Source organism: Odocoileus virginianus, chromosome 4 (genome assembly GCF_023699985.2).
Source record: "Odocoileus virginianus isolate 20LAN1187 ecotype Illinois chromosome 4, Ovbor_1.2, whole genome shotgun sequence".
NCBI lineage: Eukaryota > Metazoa > Chordata > Mammalia > Artiodactyla > Cervidae > Odocoileus > Odocoileus virginianus.
Genome location: NC_069677.1, coordinates 67,900,512 through 67,918,764, shown reverse-complemented (window position 1 = coordinate 67,918,764; position 18,253 = coordinate 67,900,512). Strand labels below are relative to the sequence as shown.

The following is an 18,253-nucleotide window of genomic DNA, read 5'->3' as shown; positions in this document are numbered from 1 at the left end:
TTCCCAACTTCACTCATGTCCATCCTGACACACCTGCAAATACTGGGATATATTTCGGGAGATACTAGATTCTTCCCACCAACTCTGTGCTTCTGCACAATTAAATTTGTAACAAGGATGAACCAGGGCAAAGTCAGGGAGAAGTAAATTCTAAATGCATTCAGTCAGCACGTGGAAAGAGTCTACTCAAACAGGGTTTGGCCAATCAAAATCTCCTCCTAATCAGGAGTGGAAGGACAAATCCTGGACTTACACCGGGCTCCTGGGGGCATCTTCCAGGGTTCCCCTGAACACAGCCATTGACCCACAGCTTAGAGAACCTTTCGCTTGGAAAGCAATTGCTTCCTCCATGGCTGGTACCTGGGACTAGAAACTTTTAAATTTATGCCGGTTGGACTTGAACAGTAGCAGATTTCAGGGAGTAGCTAAAAAGAAAAGCAACAGCTGATATACCAGGCATTAATAATATAACAAAGAAGAAAAAGAGAAACTTTTCATTAGTACTTTTTGATGTCAATTTATTATTTATCCCTTCGCCGATCTTCCAACAGGCAGGCCATCATAAAACATTCAAAATGATTCTCTAAAACAGTCAAGGCATCTGTTTTAACTCAGTTCTTTTTTAGAAACCTGAAAATCAGGAATCCTGGCATTTATATAATAGAATAGCTGTGTTAAAAATATATGTATGTATACTGTATCAAAAATACTGTTTGAGGATCACTACTTAGAAAAATTTTAGTTTAAATTTTACCAATGCCCAAGAGGCAGGCAGATAACAGCTCCTAAAAGAAGACTCAGTGTCAATCAACAAAGCGCTGCTCCCGAATGTGGGCCTCCATGAGCATTGTTTTGTTGAAAAAAGGCCTTGACAAAGCCCACTGTTTGGTAATTAGCATCCTGTCAAGTCTCTTCAATCAAGGCCCACAGGCTGCACCTGGTCCTAGTTAAAAAATGCTTTGTGGGCAATTCTGATCTGACCCTCAGGGCCCCTGCCATGTGCAGAACTGCCTTCTGTGTTCATGCCATAGCTACCATTTACAAAGCAAGAAGGCCTCTTCCACCAGAGGTTCTGAGAGCTTCTGTCTAATCCTGATGTGCTGCCACGCCACTTTAACCTTGATGATAAATGTCCATCCTTGTAACTCAGACCTTTGCTTCTCCCCAAAGAAGGTATCTCTTCCTGGGACAGAAGATGCCGCAGAAGCAAAATCATTGTCGAAACAAACTAAATGCAAAATGGAAAGATTTCAGAAAACAAAGAACATAAGTGCCCTGTCTTCAGGACGAGGTGGTTGGAAAAGAAGAGGTTGGCCCTCCCTGGGTTGGCAAGCCTTCATTCCTCTCTGGGCTGGCATCCCTGAGGTAGAGGTCGTGTTCCCTGATGTAGGAGATGACAGCATCTGGGAGCAGGTACTTCACGCTCTGCCCCCTGCTCAAGGCCCACCTGACGTATGTGGCGCTGATCTCGTTCTGCACCGGCTCCCTGGCCAGGTGGATCTTGTCCTGGTATCTATGCAGGATGGGTGAGTCCAAGACATATCCCTTGGGGTCATGCCCTGCTCGGGTCACACACACCAAGCCAAACTTCTCCACTATTTCCTGGATGTGTGTGTCTTTCCAGAGGTTGGGGGTCTGGAAGGTCTTGAGGATATCTGCCCCGCAGAGGAGCTTCAGCTCAGGCACAGCTGGAAAAACAAGGGTGGATCTCAAGAAAGTAACAGGAGGGTCATGGCCAGGAAAGATAGCATCATATTCTGTTTGAGATTTTCACCAAATGGTTTTCTTGGAATCTATGAGGAACTGAATGTCTATGTGTTCATGACTTAAGGAGAAAAAGTATGTGATGAATCTGAAACTACTTTAGGGACATACAGTTTTAAGTAATACTTTAATCAATAAATCTTTTGTTTAAGGTTGGCAAAATGCCAAGTAATCCAAAATGGATTTTTTTTCAGTGTCATACCACAAGGCTGTCTGTGGTTACTGGAGCCCATAGCAGGTCCAACAAGACCAAAGGTGGCTGTGCTGAACCTAGAACTCTGTCTTCTGATAGAAGGTGAGGTTCTTAAAGCCCTAGGACTAATAGACAATGGACCTCCGGCAAGTCACCACCTTTCTCAAAATCTACTTCAGCCCTGTGCTTCTCTGGGAGCTCAGTGGTAAAGAATCTTTTAGTGCAGGAGACATGGGTATGATCTCTGATCTGGGAAGATCCCACAAGTCGCTGAGCAACTAAGCCTCTGCACCACAACTATTGACCTGTGCTCCACCACAAGCACAGATTGAGACATGGCTCAGATGGTGAAGCGTCTGCCTACAATGCAGGGGACCTGGGTTCAACTCCTGGGTCAGGAAGATCTCCTGGAGAAGGAAATGGCAACCCACTCCAGTGTTCTTGCCTGGAAAATCTCACGGACGGAGGAGCCTGGTAGGGCTACAGTCCATGGGGTCGCAAAGAGTTGGACACGACTGAGCGACTTCACTTTCCTTTCCTTTTTCACAACAAAAGGAGCCACGGCAATGAGAAGCCCATGCACCACACTGAAGAGTAGACCCTGCTCGCCGCAATGAGTAAAAAGCCTTCACAGTGACAAAGACCCAGTGCAACCAAAAATAAATTAAATAAATAAATAAATTTATATTGCTTGCTTCACTTCAGTTGTGTCCGACTCTTTGTCACCTCATGGACTGCAGCCCACCAGGCTCCTCTGTCCATGGGATTCTCCAGGCAAGAATACTGGAGTGGGTTGCCATTTTCTTCTGCAGGGGATCTTCCCGACCCAGGAATCAAGCCTGTATCTCTTATGTCTCTCTTGTGTGGAGCACAGGCGGGTTCTTTACCACTAGGGCCAATCTATTTCAGCCCTAATGTCTGGTACCTTTATAAGTACAATCCCATCTTAAAGGTTAATTATAAGGATCTCTGGGTAACTAAAAGGTCTCTAAGACCTCAGCTGGTGACCTTTTCATCTGTTTTCAATAAAACAAAGCTCTAGAACAACTGATCAATGTGGATAATCCTTTAGCATTTGCTCTAACAGAGACTGATGATTGTGATGATTAAAGACATACTTAACAATTATTGGTTGTTTATTATGGGCACTATTAAGTGCTTTATGTGTTTAATTTCATTTGAGGCTCAGAGTAACCTCAAGAGATAGGTGTTATTGTCATGTCCATTGTGCAGAGGGGGAAACTGAGGCATAGAGAGGCGTGTGACTTGCCTGAGGTTATTCATTGCTAACTGAGTCAGCCAGCCTCCACTGGGGCGCATTTGAAACCCCTGGGCTCTTCTGCCGCCTGCTGGCAAGAACTGTACATGCATCACTCTGCCTGGATTTTTCTGGCAAAATTCCTGTTCCTATCCCCTTTGAATGGGCTAACCAGAAAAAGAAAAACTAAGTCCATGCTAGAAGCAACCAGCAGGGCCTCCGGTCCTTCTGGAAGTCAGTTCTAGCTTCAGTGAACAGCAAAGGCTGGGCTCCTAGAGCAAGAACATATTTCAGTCACCATGAAACCTCAGCTGGGAAGGGCTTCAGGGATACCATCTGCTGGGGGGAAACCTGATGTAAATTGTCAGCTTAGGCTCTTCTATTGTGAAACCTTTGAGAGAATCTGGACATGGACTAGAGAGATGAGTTTACAAAGGAGCACTCGACCAGCGATGCACTGGAAAGTGAGAAGCTGGACATGTCAAAAAGAGGTCAGAGTTCCTGCCTCAGTTGGGTACTGGCTGCTGCGGGCCTGGAGCTGAGATCCTTCCCTGGGCCTCAGTTTCCCCATCCACGAAACGATAGCACTGGATTGTTTACTCATTTTAAGGCATCAGATGTAATCATAGAAACATACTTCAAACACTTTAGCAGTCTACTACTGGTATAATAAAATGATATTCAAACATTTATTAAGATATGTATTCATGAATTCTCCATGGTTAAGAACTAGGACTCTAGAGCCAGGCTCTTCATATTCAGATCCTGATTCTGCCATCTGACAGCTATGTGACCTCAAGTTTAAAATGAGGATATTAACACTACTTATCTCATAGGGTTATTTTAGAATTGAATGAAATGATAAATATAAAACACTTAGAACAGAGAACAGAAAAAGTGTGGTATGTGTTAACTACCATCCATCCGTTCATCCATCCATCCATACACCTACTTATCCACCAATCCACTCACTGGCACTTATGGAGAACGTCCTAAGTGCATTTAAAAATTATTCAGTAACTTAGACTTTTCACTCATTTGGGCTGGTCCCATTGCTTACAACATGCATGTGGATTCAAACTATTCTACACCTGTGAGATTTTACTCTACTTTCTTATTTATCTGACCACTGTAATATAGAAAGAGACCAGTGTTTGATCTTTCAAGCCATTGAATTGTTGTTTCGTGTTCTTCCTATGGGGGAGGTTAAGAGATGTGCATTGAATTCCAGGGTCTCCTGGGGTCTGGGCACACCTCCCTGCTCCCACAGGTCAGGGTTTCCTCTCCTGTGGGTTTCTGTGGGGATGATCTCCACACACCTGCTTCAATATTAAATACTGTTTGAATTTATTAACAATGACAGTATGGAACACAATCCACTCTGAGCCCTTGCCCAGAGGGAACAAGTACCCACACCTGCGTCATCCGCCAAGTCAAAAGGCATGCCCTTGGAGCTGGTGCGACGGATCCCTCCTGCCAGCCACAACTCTGGGCAGTCCTATCATCAGGGCCCTTAAAGGCAGTTACATTTCCTTTCAGACACATTCATATCACTGCTATGAAATCTGCAGACTGAGTTACTCTGAGAGTCCAGTCTGTAAGTCTGAGGTTTTGAATAAAAGCTGCCAATTTGATTTGTCTTAACAGTGACTCAGTGACATAAATAGATGTCCATGGGTATTTTGGGGCAGTGTGCTCTGTCTTTGAATAACCACAGGCTCTGGAGAGCAGATGAAGCAGAGATTCACACAGAAAGCAAGAGAAGTGCCACCAGGACCTGTTCGTTTGAATGTCTAGTTGCTCACACTCTAACATTAAAGAGCATCAACCCTGAGGCCAGTCAGCTCTGGATTCCAATCTCAGGTCTGCGAGGACCTTGGGGGTAGTTACAGCTGATGGGCCTGTTTCCTCAGCTGCAGTAGGGGTAATAAAGCCTCCTTTGGGAATTATGGAAGCTGAGTGATGGCGAGAACACAGTGGAAATTTCCTGCCTAGCACAGCACATGAACACAGGCACAGAGGGTGGCGTCTGGAGTGCAGGACTTCCGGGTCTAGACGGGATACCCGCGATGAAGCCAGGTATTGGGATCTGAAGTGTGTGTGCCCGACTCTTTGCAACCCCATAGACTGTAGCCCACCAAGCTCCTCTGTCCATGGAATTTTCCAGGCAAAAATACTGGACTGAGTTGCCACTTCCTACCCTATGGGATCTTCCCGACCCTGGAACTGAACCATCTCCTGCATTGGCAGGTTGATTCTTTACCACTGAACCACCAGGGAAGCCCTCTGGTATATAAGGGGAACGCCCAAACTAATCATACAAGGCCACCTTGGAACAGGCAGTGTGAAATGGAAACAGATGAAGCATCTGCTCTGGTTGTATGGAAAGAGAATCCTCTGAGCTGTGCTCGGCCCCAGCAGCCAAGGCAGGGACTACCTTCATAAGCGTCAGAACTGGGCTATTAAAGGACTGAAAGTGTCCCAAAGTGTGACACCCAAACGGCCCAGGACAAGGCAATCTACACGCCTCTGGGGGAGTCCAAGGAGGACCACAAATCACAGCAGTGATGGGGAAAGCAGGGTCCTGGCAGCTAGAAGACGCTGAGCTCAGCTGCAGAGCAGAACAGCATGTGACAGAGCACACGGCACACAAACCGGTCCTTTAGAAATAGGCCACTAGCGGCATGCAAGTTACCTCATCAGAAGCCAAACTTACATGAGAAAAACTCCACATTTCTCTTTTAATTGCTCTATTATTTTTCTGATGATAAACATGAAATCTGTGTCAACTGTGGACCATGTGGAAAATATAAGTATTTAAAGTAGAAAATAACAACAATAATTTTGTTTTCTACAAAAAATTGTCAATATGGTATATTTCTTAGTCTTTTCTATTTAAACATGCAAACAGATGTGAAAGTACATTTACATATGTTTATATACTTGAGATTATCCAGTCTTGTATCCTGATTTTTTTCCCACTTACCTCCTAAGTGTTTCACCTTATCATGAAAACCTTTTGTGTGGGTTCTTCATCCTATATTATATATAGTAAATTTACTTATACATTCCCTAACATTTTAACACTGAGGTTGCTTTATGTTCTGCCATTGTAAAAATTGCTGTGATAAACATCTTTTTCCTAAATCTTTGTCCCAATTTCTAATTACCTCCTCAGGCAGATTCCTCGAAGGGGAATTTATCAAGCAAAGGGCACACTCCTTTTTAAAGCCCCAGATGTATTTTGGTAAATTGAAAAGCCCACTTTTCATTCAATGCAAACTTCCTTTTTTTTTCTCTTCAAACTTCCTTTTCTGGCAGTTACTTTGGAAGAGAACAAGAAGAGAAGGATTTAGGGTTTGAATGTAGAGAAAGGGAGTAAGGGACAAACCCCGAATGTCATAAGGCCAGGCAGAGCAGACTAGTAGCTCCTGGACAAGCACATCCAAAAAGAAAGTGGGTGACTTGCAGTGGTGGAGGGGGGACTGGTTTCTTAGGGAAGGTTCCCGCTTAGAGAAGGGCCTTACAGGACAGACAGCTTTTCAACAGCAGAGCCACAAGTGGCAGTGGGAGGAGAAGCAGGCCAGGCAAAGAGACAGGGCTTCTAGAAGCATTTGCAGAGAGGTGAGATGCCGGGAGCCTCAGTGTGGAATCCCTCCTGTCTCACTGGCAGCTACTTCCTTCTCTCGCCACAGCTTCTAGCATCCTGAATGGCATGAGGTGGCCAGCACTTCCTGCCCTGCCTGCCTTACTCAGCTGCTCCTCTGCCCCAAGGTGTGCCCCACCCCACATAACCTACGGGTCCTGCAAGTGGTGATGCAGCACTGCCTCCTCCAGACCGTTCCCCTATCCACAGCTAGACTCACTAGATGGTCTCCAGACCAGGGCACCTCTGTTCCCAGCCAGCGTCTCGAGAACTCTATCAGGAGTGACTGCTGAGCCAGAGGTGATTTACAAAGAAGACAGAGGGGTGAGAATGAGCATTGTGTGTTGTGCTCAGGGCTGGGGGGCAGGCGAGGAGGAGCCCCTGCTGGCTCTGGAGGATAGGCAGACAGGGAGTCCAGAGGAATGCAATAAATACTGGAGAAGGTGATCATACAGGAAACTCTGTAGCTCCTTCTTTCTTGGGTTCCCACTCAACAGCACAGTTCCCCAAACTGGCAGTAAAGCAGATCCCCAGCGTGCCTGTTAACCATGGAGTTCCAGGCCCCTGGCCCTCAGGAGGTCTGGGGCATGGCCTGGGCTTCAGTGATTTTAACAAGCCACACAGGTGATTCTGCTGTGAGTGATGCTTTGATCAGCATCCGGAGACTGCAGCAGGAAACTTGAGGGCATTTTTAAGGCCTCTTAATTAATTTATTTTTAAACATATGTGTGTATATATATATATATATATATATTCTCAGATTCTTTTTCATTATAGGTTATTACAAGATACTGAGTGTTGTTCCCTGTGCTATACAGTAGGTCCCTATTGTTTACCTATTTTATATATAGTAGGGTGTGTAGTTTATCTCTCCTCACCCCACCTTTCAAGTCCTTTTAGAAGAGCGGTTCCCAGTCTGTGTTCTGGGGAGCACCAGTTCTAAGGAATACTAATATGCATTAAAAAGAGCCCCATGATTAAAAAGTGCTAAGAATGGCTGCAAGCTACTTCCCTTCCTCATAGAGTCACATGCACATGAACAAAGTAAAGGCTCTGAAAAGTCCTATAGAAAAGACGGCATTATAAGCATGTTTAACCACGACAATCTGGAGCTCTTCTCATAGGGAAATAGTGCCACCAGCTAAAGTTGGGAGAGCCGCTGGAGGCAGTCCCACAAAAGAGCCTGTTAAAATGTTGACCGGGTGATACCAGTGATCCCTTGCTCCTGGCCCACCCTGCCCCCCATTACTGTGCTCCAGTTTATGTGCCTGAGGGGGCTGTGTATTTAACCCCTGGTACCAGGGCTGCCATGGGAGGTGCTCTGAAATCACAGCTTGCAAGGTTCCATCAAACACCAGGAGCTGACCACGGGGTAGAAACCCAGGGTTACAGATTAAAAGGAAAATCCAAATTGACATTAAATCTCTTAAAAACCCCATTATACAGAGTGAAGTAAGCCAGAAAGATAAAGAACATTACAGCATACTAACACATATATATGGAATTTAGAAAGATGGTAATGATAACCCTATATGCAAAACAGAAAAAGAGACACAGATGTACAGAACAGAGTTTTGGACTCTGTGGGAGAAGGCGAGGGTGGGATGTTTTGAGAGAACAGCATGTATATTATCTAGGGTGAAACAGATCACCAGCCCAGGTGGGATGCATGAGACAAGTGCTCGGGCCTGGTGCACTGGGAAGACCCAGAGGAATCGGGTGGAGAGGGTGGTGGGAGCGGGGATTGGGATGGGGAATACATGTAACTCCATGGCTGATTCATGTCAATGTATGACAAAACCCATTGCAATGTTGTGAAGTAATTAGCCTCCAACTAATAAAAATAAATGAAAAAAAAAAAAAATAGGTTTCCTCTTCCGAGTAAAACACTTGAGTAACACTGCTATCCAGTGCTAGGCTAAGGGATATAATGGCACATTTTGTATTCAAAAAGGCTCAGGCTTTCAAACTAGCTCAGCAGCACCCAGAAGCTGATCCCTGCTTAGTCCTGGCTGTAATCCAGGTCACAAGCACAAGTCACAAGGTAGGTAACCTCCTTTGGGGCAGAAAATTCCACTTCAGCAAACAACGATTTACAAGGGATAGTGGCAGATTGTTTAACCTGACTTTTCAACATGCAAAGTGTCACCCAAAGCAGGCCTCAAAAACTCTTATCTGTGCCCAGGGGCTGTGGCTCACATGGGTTCTCACCTGAAGCCCTGACATCTCACCCCACCTCCCATGCTCCGCACCCCCGACAGAGCAGAGGGTTAGCACCTACCTGCGGAGGTGGGGGAGCTGGCACTGCCTTGGTCTGGGTCTTCCATCCGGGGCAGAGATCTGAGCAGTTCGCTGTGATGATGCCTGTGGGGTAAGCACATGGGCTCAGGGTGCATCCGTGTGGTCTACAGTCCCCCCACACCACCCAGGGGGGCCTCTGATTTTAAGTCTCATTCTGCCTTTGTCCATTTAAGGTAGCTCATTCCACAAATATGTACTGAGGGCCTACTGTGTGCCAGGCCTTGTACCAGGTGATGTATCTGGGTGCTCACAGACCACCCTATCCAAGACTGCCTTCTATGAGCCCCAGCTGAAAGAAGAAAACAAGCAGATTTCTACTCTTTTAAGTATTTTCTTTCAGTAGCTCACTTTTTATAAAAGCTGAATAGGGATTAAGGACCTGGGCTATTAGAATCAGACCTGAGTTCGGAGTACTAATTTTCAGCTGTAAAAAACTGGGATAATATACCTACCTTTTAGACTTCTGTGAAGGTAAGTAAGTTACCACACAGTAAGCATGGGCACAGGGTTTCCCTAATGGCTTAGCAGGTAGAGAGTCCACTTGCAATGCAAGAGACCCAAATTTGATTCCTGGGTTGGGAAGATCCCCTGGAAAATTCCCTGGACAGAGGAGCCTGGCGGGCTACAGTCCACGGGGCCACAAAGGGTCGAACACGAGTGAGCGACTAACACTTTCAAGCGCTGGCACAGCGCATGGCCCATCGCTGCCTCTCGAAACAGAGGCTTGCTCGGGTCATAAGCTAGCACTTTAGAACCTGACTGGGTGATGGCTCAGAGCCTGGTTTGGAGCTTGACTGCCTGGGTTGAATCCAGTCTCTCCCACCAGTCAGCAGTAGGACCCTGGGTGGGTGTTTCATGTCTCAGCACCTGCAAAACGAGGAACGATGACAGTGCCTGCCTCCCAAGCGTGGTTATGAAGATGAAAGGAGTAGATGTGCAAAGTCCACTGAGGGGTGTAGAGCACAGAGCAAATCTCATTATATGTTAGCAGTTTGGATGTGATTAGACTTATACCCATTTGGTAGGCCAGGTTCTTTTAGCAATCTCTCTTCTGAAAAATCAAGATACCTGTGCCTTCTTTTTAATCAAACACAGGTAAGCACTAAGTCTTGTATCAATCTGATCTTCCGTCTTCCGCCTACTATATTTTGCATTGACTGGAGCTGTGTTTGGGGAAAAGTGTCTGGTGGGAGAAGCAGGTATTTTCAGTAAGAGTGGCTAGGTTCAAGTGTAGGCTCTCCTGCTTGTACGCTGCTGGGTGAGTCATGAACACTCTGAGAGCCTCACTGACCTCTGTTATTAGGTCAGGAAAGTTAATGGTGGCCTTGTCTATACTGAGTATCACAAGACCATGAAAGAGCAAGGGCTTCTCCCTGGCTGGGGAAGAGGCTGATGCTGATTGTTAGGGAGAAGGTGCAGTGTAGAAGTTAAGTTCTAGAATGAGACTGCCTGGGCTGGTATACTGGTTCCAAATAATAGCGCTGGAATCTTCTTGGGTGTCTTAAGCAATCTGCCTCCACTTTCCTCATCTGTAGAATGGGGGACAATGACAGTATCCACCTCAGAGAGCTATGATGAGGCTGAATTAAAGAGCTTAGCACAGCCCATCCACAGAAAAGTGCCCAATCAACATGAGCGGTTAACAGCCTTACTCTCAGTCTTTCTCCCCCGCCCCGTCCCCTGGATTGTGAACAGGAACTCATTTAATTTATCCTTATGTTCTTGGTACCTAGGAAACTGCTTACCTAAAGTCAGCTGAATTCAGGAAAGATGGAAGGGAGATAAACAAATACATTTCATTCAGGTCCAAAGTCCTTCCTGATGGTCTCAGAGACTCACCTGAGTCTTCTTAGGGCCTTGCTGGACTCATCTGTGCTTCCATTATTGTCTTTTTAAAATATAAATTTGCAGTTTTTATTTTAAAATTTTATTTTTAAAATATTTTCTTGGCCATGCCACATGGCATGTAGGATCTTAGTTCCCCAACCAGGGAATGAACCAGCACCGCCTGCATTGGAAGCATGGAGTGTTGACCACTGGACCATCAGGAAAGTCCCTCCACTATTTTCTTACTGCTTCAGTTTTAGAAAGCATCACCTCTTGAGGATTCACTCCCAGATTAGTCTGGAATTTCACATCAGATGGAAACAGGTTTGGGTGCCATCTTTACTTTCTCACTGTAGGACTTTGAATATGTTGTTGACTCTTTCAGAACTTGTTTCCTCATCTGTGAAATGGGGCCAAACTCATCTACTTCTGAGAGTTGCTGAGCTGCCTAGTTACTATGCTTGGCACACATAGTAGGTGATCAGTAAAAGCTGGTATTATCATTTTATTTTCACTGACCTTGAAGCCCCTGGTTCAAGTTGACCCTACTTTGAACAGTAGCTGGAACTCTGAACTCTGGTGTGCGAAAGGTTACTTTCAGTGCCAAATGCATCTTTCTCACAGACCTCCACTCTGCCTCTGTGGGGTGGGGGGTCATTGCTTCCTCTTGTTGCTTGCCTGAGTGGTACCCTGGTGTGCCCAGCCTTGGGCCTGATGACTGACCCTAAAGGCATATTCTTTGTGTCCTCAGCAGCCCCTGGTCTCCAGGCAAGCCTGATCAGAGGGTCATTGTGGCAGAAACAGTCAGCCACGTGGTGTTCCCTGCTGTAGATCACTGGTTTTTAAGATGGCCATACATATGGCTTCAGAGTCCAACAGACTGGGGTTCCACCACTTGCTTATCTGTTGTGCAACTTAGTTAACTTAGCCTCTCTGAGCCTCAGTTTCCTCATATGTAGGATGAGGACAACACAGGCTCATATTTGCCAAGGGGCACATGAGCTGCTGCTGCTTGACCACATCACATGGCATCATGACCAAGGCCTGCCCAGCATGGGGAAAGGGCAAGTGAAATAAGCTATCAAGTGCTCTAAAAGCATGAAAGCTGACCCAGCTTTTAAAAATGTAGAATAAAAATAAGCAACTTGATAAGGAGAAAAAGAACACTCAATAAACCCTACAGTGAATTGACTTCATAGTGATATATGTCACTGTCGCCATGATGTAGATTCACTGTTGACTCCACCAAGTAAGTGTTAGTCGCTCAGTTGTGTCTGATGCTTTGCGACCCCATGGGCTGTAGCCCACCAGGCTCCTCTGTCCATGGGACTTATCAGGCAAGAATACTGGAGTGGGTAGCCATTTCCTTCTCCAGGGAATCTTCCCAACCCATGAATTGAACCCGGGTCTGACGCATTGCAGGCAGATTCTTTACCATCTGAATTACCAAGAGGATACTAAATGGAGCAAAAGGGTGTGAGCATTCTAGAGCATTCTACCATGCTTCTAGAATCACCTTATTTTACAATTTCAACCAGATTTTCAAACTTAAAAAATGTTTTTGATAATCTTAGGAAAACATTAGTAATTAAACAAAATTTCTAATGAAGGCCACTCCAAATACTGAAAAGACTCTTAACTGGCTGATAAAACAGTGCTGCTTTTATCAGCGGATTCTCAACCTTGGCTGCACAAAATAAATCATTTGTGAACCTTTAAAATATCCATGCCTAGACCCTGCCTATTACCCTAGAAAAATCATAAGCTTGGGTAGGAGAGGTTGAGCATTTAAAAAAAGTGTCCCAGGTGAATCCTACAGCCAGGATTGGGACCACTGGTTTGGATCAATCCCGGTATTAATCATAAAACATGATTTACAAACTTGGTGACTGAGACTGTGGGCCTCAACTCTGGCCACACATTAGAATCACTAGGGAGTTCTTAACAATCCTGATACCCCATCCCAGACCAATGACATCCCAGTCTCTGGGGTAAGACTCAGGCTTCTGTGTTTTTGAAAGCTCTCTTGGTGATTCGGTGTGCAGCCAGGGCTGAGAAGCATCTGTCTAAAGGATACAGTAAAAGGAGAAAAAGAATGCATCCTGTAAATCTTAGGCCTGCATTTTGTAGCAGGATATTAATATGTGGTACTGTGGTCAAATCCTATTTATCCGTGAATGGTTTTATCTGTTATGAGAATAAACTATGGGACAGTTAGGGATGCAGGGAAGGTATTCCTTACCAATGGAAGTGGAATTGCAGGCAGATTCTTTACCAACTAAGCTATCAGGGAAGCCCCTAATATTATTAAGCACCTATTATAAACCAGATGGGCACTTCCCTGGTAGCTAAGCTGGTAAAGAGTCCACCTGCAATGCAGGAGACCTGGGTTCGATCTCTGGGTTGGGATGATCCCCTGCAGAAGGGCATGGCAACCCACTCCAGTATTCTTGCTTAGCAAATCTCCATGGACAGAGGAGCCTGGTGGGCTATGGTCCATAGGGTTACAAAGTGTTGGACAGGACTGAGTGACTAAGCACAGCACATAAGCCAGGTGTTTTCCTGCATCACTTCATTTAATGTCCACAGTATCCCAGTGAAGTAGATGATGTCATCCCTATCTTACTAGTTGAAGACAGAGCTTGTCTCACTCACCTCAAGTCACTTCACTAGTAATTTGGCTCCAAGATCTGGGCCTGAGGCCACAGCGCCTCCCATAGGGTGGAGGAGGACAATGTCTCTTTGTTTCTGACTACACACTAAAGTTAAATGATTTGTCGGATCATCTGATTTGTTTCTACTCCCCTCTGTCAGCCTAGATAAAGAAGAGCTGACTACATTGTTTATTCTAAAAGGATGATCTAGGTGTAAATTTATTCCTTATGTTAAAAAAAGAGCATAGGTCTAACAATTATTTCATATTTGCTCTCCTTCAATTTGGCAACATATTGAAGAAGCACTGTAACTGAATACTTCTAGCTGGTTCTTTCCCCAGCAAAGGGTATGTAATAAGAATAGGATATGGAAACTAAATGTTTACCTTTTTTTCTGCTAAAGGTAAACATTTCTTCCCCCAAGTGACTTTCAAGAGAAGTAAAAAGTAAAAACCAAATTATGGGCAGGCCTGCCAATTATTCAACCTGGCCCCTTGCATCTATTCTCTGACAAGTCTAGTGCTTCCTTATGAATAAAAGACACAGACCACAGTCTGCAGTCCCTTCCAGCCGAGCTGGCTGTCATCAGTGACAGGCAGGCCCACCTCACAGTCCCCCGGACAGGCAGGACAGGTGGGGTTTCCTGCTTCCCTAGCAAACTCCCAGGAAGGTTTCCCAGACACAAGTCAGATAGTGATGTCCTCATATACAGGGCCTGCTGGGGTTTTCAAACAGCTCTATTACTTATGCTGAACACTAATAGCAATTCTAAAAGAAAAAAAATTCCTGTGTAACTATCTCTAGATTCATAGCTCTTTTTAAAGTCCAGATTTAGAGAACCCAGAATTTATACAATTAGAAAAGATGGCCCATTATGTAGATACAGTTTTCAACCTAGTGGATGATAACAATAATACAAGGTCTCATTTACTGTGTATGATTATGTGGTTCTGGGTCAGAAAAATGATTTACATTTTTGTGATCCTTGTTAGGTTATACTGTCCCCATTCTGCATGTGAGAAAAGTGTCCTGGAGAAGTTATCATGTGTCTAATGTCACACAGCTACTGAGTGGGAGCCCTGGACCCTGGATGCTTCAGCCTTCTGAATCGAGACTGGGGTTTTCCACAAAGAGTACCCTGAAGGGTAGTGGTTTGTGATTTGTTTACTCAGGGCCTCTCTGAGAAGGTGAACCTGTCGGTCTCTGTTGCTCTAAGGATAAACACTTGCATGACTTGGGTGCGAGGATCTGGCTGAAGCTCCACTCAACCCTCCATCTGTGCCTCCCACACTGCGCGCTCTGTGGACACGATCGTGGCCTCTGCCCATCCCACGAGCGCATGCCCACTGTTACCTCAGCACCTTGATTGTCTCCATCCACTGCGCCTGCTCGCTCTCCCAGGAGTCCACCCGGATCCAGTCGGACGTCTGCAGGGCCAGCCGGGCCATGGCCACACGGTGCCGGGCAGGCACAAGGTCTTTCTTGCCATAGTTGTCATTGACAGGAGAGATGATACCCCCGATCACCTGGTACCTGCCTAGGCAGGGGAAACAGGGGTGTTGCTGGTACAGGGGCTTGCCACCTGGCCGCTGGAATTCAGGCAGGCGCTAAAAATCTCAGGGCCTCATCCTGAGTGGGAACAAACACTGGAATTCTCTGCTGGGAAGGTCAGCTCCCTTGGGTCAGGTCAAGGTGCTACCTTAGGCATCATGTGCCTCTTCTCCAGAGTCTTCTATGCCCTGGAGTAGCTGAGAGGGGGCTGGGAGGGTCGGGCTGAGGCAAGGCTCCCAGGTGGCACTGTGGACAGTTAGGGTCAGAACACGTTGGGGGAATACAATGACTCCCCCTGTGTGGGCCTCTTCTAATCATGTATGGGACAACAGCTACACATGGCTGCTTAGCTCAAATAGGAGATTCTGTGGATCAAAGACAAAGGAATGACATGTCTCCTGGACCAGGTGGATGGGTGAGGGGATGCAAACTGCACAGGGCCACCACTGGCTTTGGAGGACTGTGCTGCTAAGGGAGGGAAGACCTACTTTGACAATGACGTGGGCCATCTATGAACAATGCTGCATGGCTCAGCGACGGGAGAATAGGGAAGCACAGGTTTAGAGCTGCAGTGAACTGTAGAAGCTATAGGGAACCATCGTGGAAAGAACATGAATGGAGCTCAGAGAGACTTTGAATGGGACTCGGGTGGGAGCTCTAGTTCCATCACTCGCTAGGAAGCCTTAGGCAAGTTACCAAGATATTTGAAAGAATAAAATGCTGAGTCAATTGTGCTTCAGTTTTCCTTTCTGTAAAATGGGATAATACCTGCTTGGCAGCACCTGGTGGGAAGGATGAAATATAATATCTATGAGGGGAGTTAATATTTTAACTTCATACATGATATATTAAAAATTGTATTATAAGATTTAAATGTGCACATAAAAGAGCATGAAAAAATACAGTTTTACAAAGAGTTATAAAGTACATCCTCTTCTAATCCTTACCCAGGTTAAGATATGGAAGTCCCTTATCACCACCCCCACACTCTGATGAAAGCTAATCACTATTCTCACTTCTCTCCCTGTGCACACAAGCACCTGATATGAAGAGCTGACTCATTGGAAAAGCCTCTGATGCTGGGAAAGACTGAGGGCAGGAGCAGAAGGGATGACAGAGAATGAGATGGTAGGATGGCATCATTGACTCAATGGACATGAGTTTGAGCAAACTCTGGGAGATGGTGAAGGACAGGGAAAACCAGCATGCTGCAGTCCACGGGGTCACAGAGTCGGACACAACTGAGCGACTCAACAAGAACAACAATTCTCACTTTTTCATAGTTCTCTTGCTTTCCTTTATAACTTTATCATGTATTTATGCAACCTGAAAAAAAAAAAGATTTTTGCCTGCTTTTGAAACTTTAAAAAAAATGGAATCATACTGAATTGTTCTTTCAATAAGCCTTTTTCGTTTTGTTAATAAAATTCATGTAGTCCAACCAGTTTTATTGCTACATAATATTCTATTGCATGATTATATACCAAATAATTGATCTATCTTATTGTTGATAGAGTTCATTTGATTCTGGTTTTAGACAATTATCAAAAATGCTGCTATGAAAATGCTTGCACAAGTCTCCCTGTGTGCACAAGCATATATTTCTTAGGATATGTACCCTTCCTAAGAGTGAAACTGCTAAACCATTGGGTAGATGTATTTGCAGCTTTACTACATAATGCCAAACAACCTTCTAAAGCAGTTATAGATATTTACTCTCCAATCAGCAGTGTATGAGCGTTTAATTTGCTCCACACCATCGAGCAAATAACCATACAGGGTTATTGTCAGGATTTTCCCATCTGATGGATGTATAGTTATGGCTCACCGTGATTTTAATGTTCCTTTTTCTGCTTACCAATGAGCCTGAGCATTTATTCTTATACATTATTACGCATTCAAGCTTAATTTTTTGTGAAGTGCCTGTTTAAATCTTTTGCCTTTATTTCAGGTTTCTGCCTTTTTATCATTGATTTGTAAAGTTCTTCATCTATTTCAAATTTGGCCTTTTGTTGGCTGGTTATACGTGTCCTAAATAACTTCTCTCACTTGTCTTATCATTCTTTTTGTGGAATCCTTTGAAAACCAATGTCCTGAATTTTTACATAGCTGGGTTGTTAGGTTTTTTCCTTTATGGCTAGTGCATTTTGTGTTATAAAGTTATTTTCCTGTATTATCTCATAAACTGTTATAGTTTTGTTTTTCACATTGGTGTCTTTGTGCATGACGGGTGTCCTATTAAAAGTATTTTCCATTTGGATAGTCAATTACTCCAGCATCATTTACCAAAAAGATCCTCCACCCCTCTGCTGTGCAATGTCACCACACGGCATTCCTAGTGTCCATCTGTGTACCAGCTGCTTTCTCTGCTCTGTTACGTTCTGTGGTTCTATTTACTATTTACTGTCCCTAGACAACGTCACACTGCCTTGTTTAATAGAGCTTTAGTACACTTCTTAATGTGATTAAGTAAATCTTCCTAACTTGTTCTTCTTCTAGAGTATTTCAGCAATTCTTGACTCTGCACTTTCCACATAAATTTTAGAAAGCATTTGTTAAGTTCCACAAAGATGAAACAGCCCCCAAAACCTGCTGAAATTTGATAGGAATTGAATCATATCTATAATTCAACTTAGGGAGAAATGACCTTTTTATAATATTGAGCCTTCTGTTACATGAGCATGGCATCTCTTTCCATTTGTTTAGGTCTTCCTAAATATTTCTAAACAAAGTCTTACAATTTTTCTTGTACAGCACTTAACACATCTTTTGTAAGATTTATTTCTAGATTCTTGAACTTTTTGATGCTACTATAAATGATACTTCTAAAATACCTTTTTTTTCCTCCTTGTTGATTTGCAGAAATATAACTGATTTAGAGATCATGAATGTGTATCTGGTAAGCTTGCAAAACCCTCTCATTAATTCTAATAGTTTACCTTCAGAGTCTTAATCTTCTATGTCCAAAATACCAACAATTTTACTGTTTCATTTTCAATTCTTTAACACTTTATTTTTCTTGTTGCATTGTTTAAGACCTCTAGTATTATGATGAATAG

General features: G+C 44.4%; 1 protein-coding gene across 3 annotated transcripts in view; it reads right to left on the bottom strand.

The window, feature by feature from the left end:
- Positions 1–1,135: 1,135 nt before the first annotated feature.
- NMNAT3 (nicotinamide nucleotide adenylyltransferase 3) overlaps positions 1,136–18,253 on the bottom strand; it is a 135,796-nt gene continuing 118,678 nt past the window's right edge. For all 3 annotated transcript variants that reach the window (XM_020905091.2, XM_020905090.2, XM_020905089.2), the window contains exons 3-5: positions 14,997–15,180; positions 9,143–9,225; positions 1,136–1,688 (exon numbers count right to left, since the gene is read on the bottom strand). In XM_020905091.2, coding sequence (XP_020760750.1) covers positions 1,282–1,688; positions 9,143–9,225; positions 14,997–15,180 — 674 coding nt within the window. In that variant the 3' untranslated portion in view covers positions 1,136–1,281. The remainder of the gene's footprint in view (positions 1,689–9,142; positions 9,226–14,996; positions 15,181–18,253) is intronic.